Source organism: Anguilla anguilla, chromosome 19 (assembly GCF_013347855.1).
Source record: "Anguilla anguilla isolate fAngAng1 chromosome 19, fAngAng1.pri, whole genome shotgun sequence".
In the NCBI taxonomy this organism is placed as follows: domain Eukaryota; kingdom Metazoa; phylum Chordata; class Actinopteri; order Anguilliformes; family Anguillidae; genus Anguilla; species Anguilla anguilla.
In genome coordinates this window covers 15,249,294-15,263,048 of record NC_049219.1, presented here as the reverse complement: position 1 = coordinate 15,263,048, position 13,755 = coordinate 15,249,294, and the positions used below count along the sequence as shown (strand labels likewise).

Below are 13,755 nucleotides of genomic sequence, written 5' to 3'. Positions count from 1 at the left end.
CGTTTCCAGGAGCAGGCCGCTCAGGATTCCTGCCGTCTCTGTAATTTGCGGACAATTTATCGCTGCAGTGACTCTGAGCCGCCGGTTCACCCCGCCCCCTCTCCCTTCTGCAAGTCACAGATGATTGGTCATTACCGTGGGGCTGAAGTGTATGGGGGGGGGTGTTCTTCGGCTTGCCCAGTGCAGCCCAGCTTGCGCGTGTGACCCGTGTGGATGGCGTGGAGAGTGTAGCACACGCGTGTGACCTGTGTGACCCGTGTGGAGAGTGTAGCACACGCGTGTGACGTGTGTGCAGTGTGAGCACACGCGTGTGACGTGTGTGCAGTGTGAGCACATGCGTGTGACCCGTATGGACTGTGTGCAGAGTGTGTGTGTGTGCCAGGGCCACGCTGCTACTTGAATTAAAGAAAAAACTGAAGTGGTGCCGTACATTTATTTATTTTGCTTCTGTTGTTTGATTTTATTTAGTGTTTTTGTTTGTTATAAAAGACCGGGTCTCAGGCCGTCATTGGTCTGGTCACAGTGGTTATTAAAAGTCGCAGAGAGCAGATGATGAAGCCCATTAAAGTTTAAGGTATTAACGCAGCCCTGCTGCATAATGAATGAGGCGGGCCCGCGTGGAGCTCATCAGCTCCTGATGTCTCAGTGCGGCGGCGGCGGCCATCTTCAGTCCTGGGCTGCAGCTCATTAGTTACCCTGTCACCGGGATCAGCCGACAGCAGACACTCAGAGAGAGGCATCGTCCTCACAAATGCATTTATTCATTCAAACAAACTTACACGGCACTGTGCAGACGGTCCTGAGGTACGTCAATAATGCGTGAACAGAGGTTCAAAAATGACACACACAGCTGATGATTTAGATCTTAAACTTTTTTTTTGGATAAATAACAAATAGTATTTTAATAGTATAGTATTTTAAATATCATGAAAAGAAGAAAAACACGGTCAGGGGTTCAAAAATTACACACAGTATCTTAAATGGAGCAGATGATTTTGATTTTAAACAAACTTTTTTTTCTGATAAATAACATAAATAGTATTTTTAATAGTATAGTGTTTTAAATATCATGAAAAGAAGATAAAAAAAACAGTGTGGGGGCGGAGCTTGTTTCACAAGTCGTCGTCGAAGGTTTCGGTGCACCTCAGAAACTGGCACACTTCCTGGAGGAACAGGAAGACAGGAGTTCTGTCACATGGGGCGCAAAGTTTAGAGGGCAAACATCACCTGTCAGTTACATCAGTCACTGGTCACAGGTTTTTATTTTTCTTGCTGGTCTGGGCTACACCAGAATGAGGACTGCACAGGACTGTGGACTGACCAATAGACACCGGCCTTGTTTGACGAAGCAGGATTACTGGGTTAGCTGGAAAACTGCACTAAAACCCGGAACCCTCCCAAAATGTGGAACATCTGGACTGGAGTTAAAAGGAGCTGTTCTGGGTTTTACTCGGCGCAGTTATCCAGCTCACTCTGTAATCCTGCTGCTTCAGGAAACACGGCGCTGGTCGGGAAGGAGACCTGAACGGACCGTTACCCAGGGTGCATCTGGAAAAAGGCGAGAGGAAACCTCACCTTCCTCGTCCTCACCTGTGTGAACTCCTCCGCCATGTGCCTCTTCACGAAGCTGATGATGTGGTCGTACAGCTCCTTCTGCTTCTGCAAGTCCAGCTCTGGGCTGCGGGGGGGGTTTGGGATCGGGGGGGGGGGAAGGAACAGGAAAGTAAAGTGCTGTAACCGTGGTGACGGGCTCTAGGGTGCGGTAGGGGGGGCTTCAGCATGCACGCTCAGTTTGGGGCCGCTTTTAGAAACGCCGCTCAACTCAACTCTTCTTCCCTTTCATCTGAAGCCCTTCTGCGCGTGTGAAACATCCAGGGCTCTGATTCCTCCCGCGGCGGATTAGCGCCATGTAGCGACTGCGTACCCGCCGCGGGGGGGTAGAGAGAGGCTTTTTTCATTTTTAGGAGGGGAGGGGGTGGGTGTGGGGGGGCGGGGGGGTTGAGGCATACATCCTGATCAAAGTCAATTCCTCATTATCACTCCTGGGGGGCGAGGGATTAGGCGTGCGGCGGGGGCATCGATCGCGCTGTCGCATGCTAATGCGCGCGGCCTGCGGCTAACCGCCAGCGCCGCCGGATCTCGCCCGCGTCCCTCGCCTCTCGCTGAGACGCCCAATTAAAATGGAATTAATTATAAATGAGATGGAACGGGGCCGTAATGAAAAGCCCCCCCCCGTCACCGGGACAAATCACGAGTGCAAGGACGGACTTTCTGCGGCGAAGCCCACATCTCTGTGGCTCTGTTCGCATGTTTATGCTGGAAGGCTGTCAGGCCAGTTTTACTCCACAGTCACACGTACAGATTTACACAGGGCTGTACTGCCCGTCCACCTGCTTAACTGCAGCCAGCAACGCACAGCGTCACTCAGAAGGGCAGAACATAGAGAACGCTGGGATAACATGTTTACAATGTGACATCGTGCAGCACAATGCACAAAGCAGTTCAAAATATGGTGCAAATATAAGAGCTAGGAGCAGGGAGCGGAAATAGAAGCAGAAAAACAAACAGCCGAGCGTGTATTCTGCTCCAGTGGAAGGTAAAACCCTAAGATGGTAAATATTGTGATATCAAAGAGCCACACACACGACACGTGCGCAGGCGTTAGCAAGGGAAAGGGCACAGACGCTTCTGACTGCAGCTCTGAGTGACGGGGCTCCAGGTTTGAGTTACGGAGGGGGGAGGTGGGTACACAGGGGAGTCAAACCTGCCCATGAGGATCCGTAGGTTGGGGGGGGGGGGGCAAGGGGGGCAAGGGTGGGGAGAGAAGAGGTTGTGTTTCTGTCTGAGACCGATCAGACCGTGGGCAGCAGGGCATTGTGGGTAGCAGTGATTGGCTGCTTTGTTGGGGATGCCCCAGGCTGTTTTATCAGGATATCAGGGGACGGGGAGGATGGCGATTCTGAGGATGCCTGAGATACTGAGAGCGGCTGCCAGTTTTAATCCAGCAGAGCAGAGCCACTGAGTCACAGTTTCACACCTTACACATTCACCTTCAACTCCCTGCGCTCACGTACCAGAAAAGCCAAACCCTTTATACAAATTCTGACAAATAAGTAAAATGGCTGACTCTATAAAAAAAATAGGCAGTGTGTTTCTGTAATATTATAGGGAGATGTCTCATAAGCCAACTATAACTGACAATGTAGTTGAGAAGTAAAAATTAAATTAGTGAAGAATATTGCGTCTGGCACGGTGAAATGGACACTAACTAGATTAATAATGTCTAATAATTGCCATGGCGATTTATTTCAGAACCCTCTTCACCTGAGCGCCAGGGTCAGTCACCTGCCCCCCAGGAGTCCTGCCCCCCCCCCCAGTGTGCTGTGTCACAGAGGTGAGCGGCAACCTGAGGTTTACCTGTCACCTGAAGACAGGTCCTTCTGAACCACGTCGTAGGCGTCCTGGAGCAGGTCCTGTCAGAACAAAAGAAAACCAAGATTTATTCTCCACACACGGGACGCTATCCTCTGCATCGCAGCAGGGTCTGCTTCCTGTTTTAGTGCAGGGCAGACTCAATCAAATTAACTTTACATTTTATACAAAGAATGGGTCCCAATACGCTTGCAGCATACCTCAGCCTTACCCCCCCCATCCCCCCAAGGGCCCTGTGGAAAGAGAGGGGACTCAGCTGGGAGAGGTTTAAAAGACAAAAACACGCTCAATTCCATTTTCCCCTCCGGGGCTTCCGCCCGTACCTCCTCTCTCTCAAACCTCTGACGTGCGTTCACCAAAGGAAGGGATCCTGGCCAACTGCAGTCCCCTTGGCAACGGTTACCGTTGAAGGATTTCTAAGCGAAAGTTCTGCTGTGTGTTCACCGATGACACCGAATTAAGATGGACGCGACAAGGGGAAGGAGAGCGGATTGTTTTAAAGCCAGGAAGGAATGTTGGGTTTTTTTAAAAGGGAATAAAAACAGGGGAGCGAGGGTCACCAGCACCCTGCTCCGCCCCTTTGGCAGTTCTTTTCCTTCGCCGCTCGCTACCTTTTCAGACTGCTTTTCAAAAACACTGCTGCCAAGCAGCAGCCGGCCCGTCGCCTGGCAACTGCCAGTCCAGTGTTCCGCAGCGATGTGTCTGAGCTCGGGCTGCTGCTGGGCCTCCCGTGCCAGACCCCCACGTGTCCCATCGCTTCCCCCCCCGAAAAGTGAAGCTCCTGTCCCACACCGAGATCAGGAATCGGTCTCCTTCTGCCCCGGCACTAAATAAAAACGACCCCCCAAATATCACACTGCGGTCCTGTAGTTCCACACCGTCGGCACTGAATGGAGTCCAGCGTGTTTCAGTCTGCTCTTTTCCACATGAGAGCTGGAGCACCACCGCACTCACTGACTGAAACGCTGCAATACTGCAGTCTACAAACACTCTGCCCGTTACTGGATGAAGATTGTGTGTGTGTGTGTGTGTGTGTGACTTTGTGATGCTTGTGGATGTCTGGTCTTCCTCTGCATGTGAGTTTTAAGTGATTAAATCTCTCCTTTGGACAGACGGCCTGTGCTGGATAATGGTCACACACCAGCTCAAGCTTCTGCGGTCAACAGATAAACCCGTCCAGCCTCTAGGCCAGCAGTAATCAGCAGTCACAGGTAGGACCGGGGCAAAAGACTCGAGTCTCACACGCTGCTCAGCTTGCCACGCACTTTTCACACGGTCCCTGCATCCGGACACAACAAATACAAAATGCAGACTGCATCCGGTGTCTATCAATCAAACTTTTACGCCTTTCTCCAGACAGCCATTAATCAATGGGATCCAAAGGTCATCAGGCGCTGCCTCTCCTGCTGATTGGTCTAATCGGCGGAAGCATGATGGGGAATATCGCCGCTCCTGAACGCGCCCGAGCGGCTCGTTTGCTGAAGATAACGCTGGAGCGCTAAACGAGCTCTTGATTATCTCGTCTCCGCGTGTCAGTCACCCGGCTGCTGCGAGCGGTTCATCTGCAGACCGCTTCGCGGGGAGCGTCTCCTCTATTCACAGCTGCTGCGTTTTTAAAGCGCAAAACGCCCGGGGGTTCTGAAAACGCACCAGCGTACACACACACACTTCCGAACACCAGTGGGGGCGAGGGCGGGACGGTTTGACTGATGGCTGTTTTAAATTCTGAGGTGAGGCTCCACCGCTGCTGGCCTTGACCCTGCTGCACCACTGTAACCGCTACTCCAGTTCATTTAAACTTTATAGTATACACAGGGAGAGGAGGACAGTCTGCTAAATAAATAGTTAATGTTACACATGTACCTCCTGCCAAACACAGCCAAGGGAGCCAGGGGTTTTTTCGCTGATGAGACTTTCACACTGGTGTTGAAAGACGACATTTAACCCCCTTTTTGCTGAATGATAACTCAAAGGCCATCAGGTCATCTCATTGTGACATCACTCTGCTGCATTCCAAAGCACTGCTGCTCGTGGGGTGACCATGGTTACCTCTTCAAAGGTGGAGCCGGAGGATCCAGACGCGCCCTGGCTGTTCTGGGAGGAGCAGCCGGGGGTGTCGGGGAGGGGGGGCTCCTCAGAGGGGCCTCCCCAGGGGAAGGAGCTCTGCTCCTGGCTGCGGTCCTGGTAGGAGGCCCTCCGCTCCAGGGGAAGGCTCTGCCACAGGGCCGAAATGGCCTCGGACACCACAGGCAGGCCCGTCTGGTCCGGCAGCAGCACCCCGCCCCCCAGCAGCCTCTCCAGCGTCCTCCTGTAGAAGAGCAGGTACCTGCGGGCGGGGCGGGGCGGGGCGGGGCACAATGGGTCCACTGGCCAAAACACGTCCACATGCATTTTCTCTGCAATGCCTCCGGACCACAACCATCACATACAACACTGGTGCATGATATACCTGCATCACAAGAGCCAGAGTAAACTGAGCTTTTCCGCTGCTTATAAGCATTCCAGAGCGTCATTTCAGAATGACTGACACCGTAACCTTGGATACTGGTTCTGCGTGGCTTTTTATAGGGCTTCCTAAATCAATTTTGACCTACTGCAGTCCCGATGAATTTCACTACACCCAGACTCTGCTCCCGTTTGTTTATTTATTTTATACGTCGAGGGAATCACAGAGAAAGGCCTGTTAAGGTAGTATTCCAGCGATCGACCGGATGGTAATTATAAGCGTATCTCTCCAGAGGCTGCGAAATTGCGATCTGCGAGGACGGGAGTCCTCCATTCTCAGCCCCGGAGACCTTCCAGCTCTTTAAACACCGTCCTCAGGGAGCACGCAGAATTCCACGGGAGCCTGTGTAACTGATGCAGTCCGATAGCGAGCGACCCGCACTCAAAGCGATGCGATCGACACGCTCGTCATGTTCTCGCAACGCTCCCTCTCTGTCCACGGCCGCCCCGGAGATCTGCTGATGAGAACGGGCCCCATCGACCCGTCCGTCCGTCCGTCCGTCCGTCCGTCCGTCCGTCCGTCAGCATCAAAGGTCAGATTCTGCAGCTGAGGCGTTCAGTGAATGGACTCGAGGCCGTTAGAGGGCTTCGGTCGGGGGGGGGGGGGGGGGGCGTTTTGGCGGTGGCGGGTGCATCAGGAGCGCCGGATCGCAGCAACGCGGCTGCTGTCTTTAAACCGACACCTTTGTCACTCCGTGGGCCTGACGGGGAGGATGTTTAACCTCACAGCTGAGAGCGTTTTAGCCACGAGCCCCTTCTGAGAGGGAGACTCCACCACTGTGAGGTATGAGAGAGCGACCTTGTGTCTCCGCCTTAGCAGCATGAGATAAAGACAAGCAGGGGAGAGAAAAAAACACAACAAAGCCTCCAGCGTCGCGTGTCTGAGACAGACTGTCAGCCGTGTTCATGCGTCTTGTGAATCATGATTTTTTTTTTTGCTGGCGTATTTAAATGAGAGTGTCACCCTTTTTGTGTTTAAACCGCATACAGAGCCTGCTGGAACTGCCAATGGCAATGCGCGGCACTCTGCTGAGGGGGGGTGGGGGTTATGTTACATGAGCATTAATGAGATCTGTACCCACCTGAACTGCCCATAAAGATCATCAGCTCTTATCTTTATAACATCACTTGGACTGCTACGTCATAAACCGCCATGAATGGGCATTATCGCCCGTTTCGCACCTAACGGTAATGGCCAAAATAGATTTATGCTATTTCCAATAAGTCAGAATTATGCGAACTGAGAGTTTGTCACGCTGAGTGAAGTACACTGATCGTATTATTCTGGGCTGTCGCAGCGGCCCGGCTAGCTAATGAGCTATCTACAGCAGCTTCCTCAGGGGAAACAATGTGATGTGCTCCCGTTATGGCCAATTCAGTTAAACACATGTACTGCTCCTGATAAGCGCTTCATTTCACAGCTGTGCTATAAATAACACTGAGAAGAACATTAGTAAGTAGTACAGAGGGGCAGAAATCCTCTAGGCATCCTGACTAAAAAAGGTACAAGGGTAGCCAGCCCTGTTACTGGAGATCCACCGTCCTGTAAGTTTTCACTCTGAACCCAGACAAAGCACAGCTCATTCAACAGCTGGAGATCTCGTAGAGATATGAGCAGAGTTGGGTGTGCCAGATCGGGGCTGAAATGAAAACCTGCAGGGCGCTGGATCTCCGGGAGCAGGGCTGGGCAGCCCAGGTGAAGATCAAAGAGGCAGAGGCGGCGCCCACCCCTCAAACTCCAGGATGTCGGGCTGGGAGGTGGGGGTGGACTGGGACAGGCCCAGGTCCTCCGCCGGGTCCGCCTCACTGCTGCTGCCCGAGCCGCCCGGCGCACGCGGGCCGGGACACCCCTGAGCCGGCTTCCAGACAGGGCACGCAGCGCGGTCTCTGGGTGCGCTGAACACACACACACACACGCGCACACATATGCACGCACGCACACACGCGCGCACATACGCACACGCACACACGCACACACACACACACACACACACACATTAACACACACACACACGCACACACGCACGCACACACACACACGCGCACACGCACACACACACACACACACACGCACGCGCACACACGCACACACACACACACACACACACGCACACGGACACACACACGCATACATGAGTGAGAGAGAGAGAGAGAGAGACAGAGAGGTGGGGAGATGCTGTACATGAACTGCAGTAAAAATCCAGTTTAAAGCAAGCGGTTTTAAACAGTTACAACAGGGGTGTCCAGTCTTATCTGGGCTAGAACAAACACCTGCACCCGCACTGGCCCTTTTCGGATAAGACTGGACACCCCTGAGTTACAATATAAAGTGTGAAATCGCTGATAAAACAATCTACAGAGTATAATTCAGAGGGTGGTGGTCGTGCTCCAAAATAAAATGACCATTGAGCTTATGAACTCAGTGGGTATTATTTCAGTTGAGAAAGGAGCAGTTTTTTCCCCTCTCGAGACTTTAATCTATTTCTTTGGGTCCTTTGTTCCTTTATTTATCCTCCTGGCTTTCACTTTGAAGCGAAGCGTTGAGAAGAGCCCTGCAATTCAGCTTCTTCCTAATATTCAATATCGTTGTGTGATATCCTGCAGGATCCAACAAAAGTTCACACACTTGTGTTTATATATGACTCTCAGTTGCCTTTGACAGCTGTTTTATTTTGCTGTCATTGAGCTGTGTGTAGTTTCAAGAGCTCCCAGGAGCTCAGTGGATAGACGCTGCCCTCTACTGGCAGACCTGTGCATCCCCATACCTGCGCTGGCAATGCTGACGGCGATACTCGTCTCTCACTTCCTGTAGGCTGTAAGGCCCGTCAGCGTCCAACAGGAACGTCTCTACAGTTCAGAAGTGTCTGCATTCACTTTTTTACATATGCAAAAGGCTGTCTGTGTGGTATACTTATTTGCTGGTTGCTTTGATGCGTGACAACATTATCCGTGATCTAACATAAATCTAAATAACACCTCACCTTTCAATGACAACAGTTTCTCCAAATAGGCCTCCTGTTCCTGAAAGAAGTCTTTGGCATGGTGCAGGATCTTCCACTGATAGACAGAGAATGAAGATTCACAGCCTAAAACAAACTATGATCACCTTTGCATTTCACCCACTTTTTCTGTCACTCATCTTCTGCATTGTGTAAATAGAAGTTGGAAATGAGTGTCAAAGAGAGAGGACTTAATGATTAAAGGAAAAGTCCAGGCTAAAACACTTTGGCATTGCTATAATTTGCATATTGGTGACGTCGATTGCATCCCAGGTGCCATTTTCTTGTTTTGCGTAGTACTGTATTTCACTTTCTCGCAACTCAATGCCTCAATAGTCCAGAATGCAACAGCTAGGCTTCGCGGGAGATTGTGGGCGTGGCCACGATCTCCGACTTCTCTTTTAGCTTTTTTAGCTACTGAACTGAATGTTCCTATGTATTCTCTATGCTTTCAGCTAAGTACTACTAGCTAGCTAGCTGGTGCAAATTGGGTGGTACAGTAGTTCTGGGTAGTGTAGGAAGATAACAAACTGGATCAGATCCGGATGGAGCCTGACAGGGTAGCAAGGGAAAAATTGTGAATAGCGATCAAGTAAAATATATTACACATACCAGATAATAATCCCTGGAAATAATAGAATATCGCTTCTGCACATTTACTAACGATATTCTAGGATGGAATTTCCCTTTAACAATTATAACCTGACACTGATGTTGACCCCAGGAAGACTAGCCGATTGGTATAGCATCAGCTAATATGGATCCTTATAATAAACAATAAAGTGTAACTCCGTGTACATATTTATTTGGGGGACATCTCTCTACCTTTGCCGGTGTCTTTTCTAACGGGCACACCACTTTTCTCAAGTTGTCAAAGAGCCCAGCCAATGTGGCACGGTGGCGGGCCTGCAGAGCGCGTCTACGTTCCTTTTGATGCTCTGCAATTTCCTTCTTTCGTCCGGCGCTGCCATTTCTCCTGCTCGCCATGATCTAACATTGCAGACAATGTGTACAAAATACATTATAATGTTGCCATCTGTTATAGGTTTACAGTATTAGCTAGTAGCAACCCCCTTTCACTTCGCCATCAGCATTAGACAGGTAGCTAGCAGGGCTAGGCCTTAGGCCTAGTGTCGTGAATTAATTAGCTAGCAAACCAGCAAGTTTAAGTACAATAAGACACACTTTATTTTGACAATTCACAAAACTGGTGTAAGTAGTTGACGAATTAGCTACCTGATATGTTAAGCCAACCAACAAGACATTACTTTAATATTTTAAAAATATAGCTAATTAGCAAATTACCAATTAGTTCTAATTCCTCAACCGCCTCGAGAGGATCTTTAGAGGGGGGAAGAGGGGAGTTACACTCAGAGACTGTTCCACTACGAACTTGTTTTCCGGCCTGGGGACGCATTTGATTGGCGTACATTGTTGTTCGCGCACCTGTCTGTGTTTAATTAGGAAACGTTTGTTTGGCAAAGTTGGCTTTGTTTTGTCAAACTTGCCTTTGTAGTTTTAAAATAAATTTAAGGAATTATACAATGATTTGAATTCGAATTCAAAATTAGGAACAAATTTCTTTACGTCATAACGTAAATTAATTCCAGCTTGACCAACAACTTGCTCTTTGGAGAAGAGAAGTATCGAAGAAGATTGAAAACGTCGGCAACAACCCAGTCAGCAAACCCACACGGGATAAATGTACGTTATGTATCTTGCTTTGTTAAGAAATTACATTGCATGTTTATTTTAGAACATTTTGTTTTTTGTAAGTGTTCAGTTATAGTCTGTTATCACAATTTTGAAATACCATATTGGCAGGGTGTAGGATTGCTGCTGGTCATCTGCCTTATGACATGGTATTACATTGAACAAGCCTTACCAAATTCCAGCTTCCTAACTACCAGATTTTTAGGCTGTTACTGAGCTTCAACCTGTGCATAATAAATAATGAGTACGTTGCCAGCGAAATACAAATATGAGGAGTTGAGAATTTTGGATCAAAGTCCTAGTTTGTATGTAGTGAGTTAAACACTAGTTATCTATGTCAGTGGGTGCATAGATTAATATACATATAAGGACTGACCATGTGCAAACATTAGTTATTTCTGTAGGAAGTCCTAAGTGGAAACTCTTGTTACTTACGTGTGTGGAAGGGGTGGGTAAGGTTTAAAAAAAAAAAAAAAAAATATATATATATATATATATATAACTGCCTGTTCAAAGTGAATTGTAGTCTCAGCGAAGGTACAGAGAGCCTGTGTTTTGCAGTGAAACATTTGCTGTACGTGAATGAAATGTGTTTGAGCCGGCGGCTGGGCCTTATTACAGACCTAAGGAAGCCAGGAAGCCAAGCAGCTGCAGGCATAATGGATTAGTAACCTACTGAAAATGCAAGGAGCGTGTGGCATCAGTAATTTAGTATGCGTTCCTCAGATATTCATAGGCCCTGTAATGTCATCCCTTGACAGTGGAGTGCAGCTGTTTTTTTAATATTGAAGTACATCACTGGGATTTATGACGCTGTGTTTCTCTTTGGAAACAGAACCAGCTTTCAAGTGAACAACAGGAGTTACTACACACACACACACTCACTCATTTCTTTTCACTAAGAAAATGGCCTTACTTGAAAATGTTCCTTATCAATCACTGACCAGAAAGTTACCCAGTTAACAGTACACATCAATGGTGTAGGTGCTCTGTTTATATTACTGTGTTTCAGGCAAAGCTGTACTGCCCCCTAATGGCAGGTTCTATCTCCGTGATCCAGAATACAAATGCTGAGCATAGTTTTGGCGGTTGCTATTGAAAACCATAATAATAATTTTAAAAATCTTGAAGTTAAAAGTATAATTACACAATTTAATCTTGATTTTTATGAGAAGAAAATATTTAGCTCTGCACTTGAAAGAAATTATGGCAGAAAAAGACCAATCAGACATGTCTTAGTGTTTTTATTTTTTTTGAAGATTTCAACATTTTAGTAACATGTTTTATTTTAAAATTTTTCAACAAAACCCCACAAGGTCACATTAAAGGGAGGAGGTTTCACATGTGAAACACCTAAACCTGAAAATTACAAGAACGTCCAAAGTTTGGCTTCATGCCAATTTGGCAACTTTCATTTGGGGAAAATGATGACAAGGTAGTCCTTAAGAACAGAGGTAGGTGGGCTGGTTTAGGCGAAGTCTTTTTCAAAATACAGCCATCAGTTCAACAATGGGCCATCAGTGGACCTTATGCACTCTTTCTGCAGCTCATATGTGCTCCCTTCTCTGATGAGACACCTTTTGGTGGTTTGGTGGTTTTTTCGTTTCTTTCTGATCGCAGTGTCCAGTTTTGTTCTCTTGTGACATCCCCTGAGGATGCGTCGAACGTACGTTTATATGTGGGGGGTACTTCCTCTGTCTGTAGAATAACTAGTACCTGAGCACGTGTTAAAAATCTGCCTGTGAGAGGACACAGACCCAGACTAGATGCTGTCACCTCTGAGTGTTCCCTCAAACTGCATATTTTTAAACTGAGTCATGTGGGCTGTAGTTCTGATATCACGATTGGCAGATGAATGTAGTTCATCAGGATGTGTGGACATACGGTAAAGTGTGGGAGTCCCTTTGTACAGGAACCTATAATTTGAGGTGAGCGTTCTTCCCTCTGATAAAATAGTGGTGAATATTTAAACTCAGGGCCAATGGGCAAAGAGGAAGAGATCATGTGACTTAGGCCTGCACCAGTTATATGAAGAGGATTAAGATATTTAGTGATTTGTTTTAGACACAATTTACCTCATTTAGGCAAAGTAGATTATAAGGGTAAAGCCACACATCCTCTGACAAGTGACTTTGTAATCACCTCAATTCATTTCAATGGGAGCAGATTTTTCGTGTCCGCAAGGCATGCTGGGATAGCTGGCGATGCGAGGAAAGCCGGTGGAGCAGCCGGAAAGACAGGGAACACGATGCGATGACCAATCAGATTAAAAGATCCAATTCGAAGCCAGGCGATCTCGTCAGAGGAGGGTGTATGGCTTTACCCTCAGGCAGCCTGCTGTCGGTGTGCTCTGTGTAGGGACAGCAGCCACAGGGATGCACTCTTCTTACACTCAATCAGAGGGGAAAATGTTGAGGCAAAAGATGAGGTATTGAACTGTATAGTATATGGAAACTCCCATTCAGTCACGTACACTCAGACACACATAAATACATACACACATAGACAGAGCAATGCTCGATATGCAGGAGATGTCTAAACAACAATGAACAGGCCACGTTAAGGTACAGAGAAGGTTTCAGCCTTTTCAAAATGGCCGACAGATTCAGTAGATTCCTTCTATTCAAATGTAGAAACAAAACCACTGCACGTAGCCAACGCCTACCCCACAGCAAACTGCAGGTCGAAGGTATTTGTGACGACGGGATCTTTGTGCTCTTAACCAACTGGCACAGGACATTCTCCCCCCCACCCCCAATCCTCCATGTGCACAGGAGGCCTGGGGCCTCGGCAAAAAAGCTGGGAAGCTTTTACAGTAGACAGAAAACATCTCGTTTGTTCTGCCACCTTGATTTGAAATGTGAGTGTGCTTCCCCGCATTTTCAGTCAGTGTTCTTCATTTTTCCTCTTCTGTAGGTGGGTTGTATTTTTTAAAAACTTTTTAGAAAAATAGAAGTTAGGAAAAACAGTGTTACAAAAATAAATGAACTGCGCAGTTGTCCAACAGTCTGCTTCCCCACAACGTCTTCACATTAGTAGCTGACTGATGTAGTACAGAGAGGGGCTTTTTGCCAGTGTTAAGTGAGCGTTAAGAGCTCGGTTTTTT

At 48.1% G+C, this 13,755-nt stretch overlaps 2 protein-coding genes across 4 annotated transcripts in view; both read right to left on the bottom strand.

Moving 5' to 3' along the window:
* Positions 1-853: 853 nt before the first annotated feature.
* LOC118218792 (stimulated by retinoic acid gene 8 protein-like) lies at positions 854-10,300 on the bottom strand. Of its 3 annotated transcripts, none has more exons than XM_035401473.1 (9): positions 10,242-10,300; positions 9,762-9,926; positions 8,919-8,994; positions 8,703-8,784; positions 7,666-7,833; positions 5,482-5,758; positions 3,418-3,473; positions 1,576-1,678; positions 854-1,163 (listed from the first exon to the last, which is right to left on the bottom strand). In XM_035401473.1, the coding sequence occupies exons 2-9, from the start codon at positions 9,921-9,923 to the stop codon at positions 1,113-1,115; spliced, it is 975 nt and encodes a 324-aa protein (XP_035257364.1). In that variant the 5' UTR covers positions 9,924-9,926; positions 10,242-10,300; the 3' UTR covers positions 854-1,112. The 3 variants fall into 3 exon arrangements, with proteins under 3 accessions (XP_035257364.1, XP_035257366.1, XP_035257365.1); XM_035401475.1 differs by having other exon boundaries at positions 1,591-1,678; XM_035401474.1 differs by having other exon boundaries at positions 10,173-10,260.
* A 1,578-nt stretch (positions 10,301-11,878) lies between these two features.
* LOC118218811 (potassium voltage-gated channel subfamily A member 1) overlaps positions 11,879-13,755 on the bottom strand; it is a 17,488-nt gene continuing 15,611 nt past the window's right edge. The window contains exon 2 of the mRNA XM_035401508.1: positions 11,879-13,755. This exon is cut by the window's right edge and continues 291 nt beyond it. The gene's annotated coding sequence lies outside the window, so the exon portion shown is untranslated.

Coding starts and splice junctions, on each gene's coding strand:
- LOC118218792 (XM_035401473.1), bottom strand. CDS start 9,923: ATGGCGAGCAGGAGAAATGGCAGCGCCGGACGAAAGAAGGAAATTGCA. Junction 7,834..8,702: donor CGTCAGCATTGCCAGCGCAG/GTATGGGGATGC, acceptor GTGTGTGTTCAG/CGCACCCAGAGACCGCGCTG. Junction 1,679..3,417: donor GACCTGTCTTCAGGTGACAG/GTAAACCTCAGG, acceptor CCCCCCCCGCAG/CCCAGAGCTGGACTTGCAGA.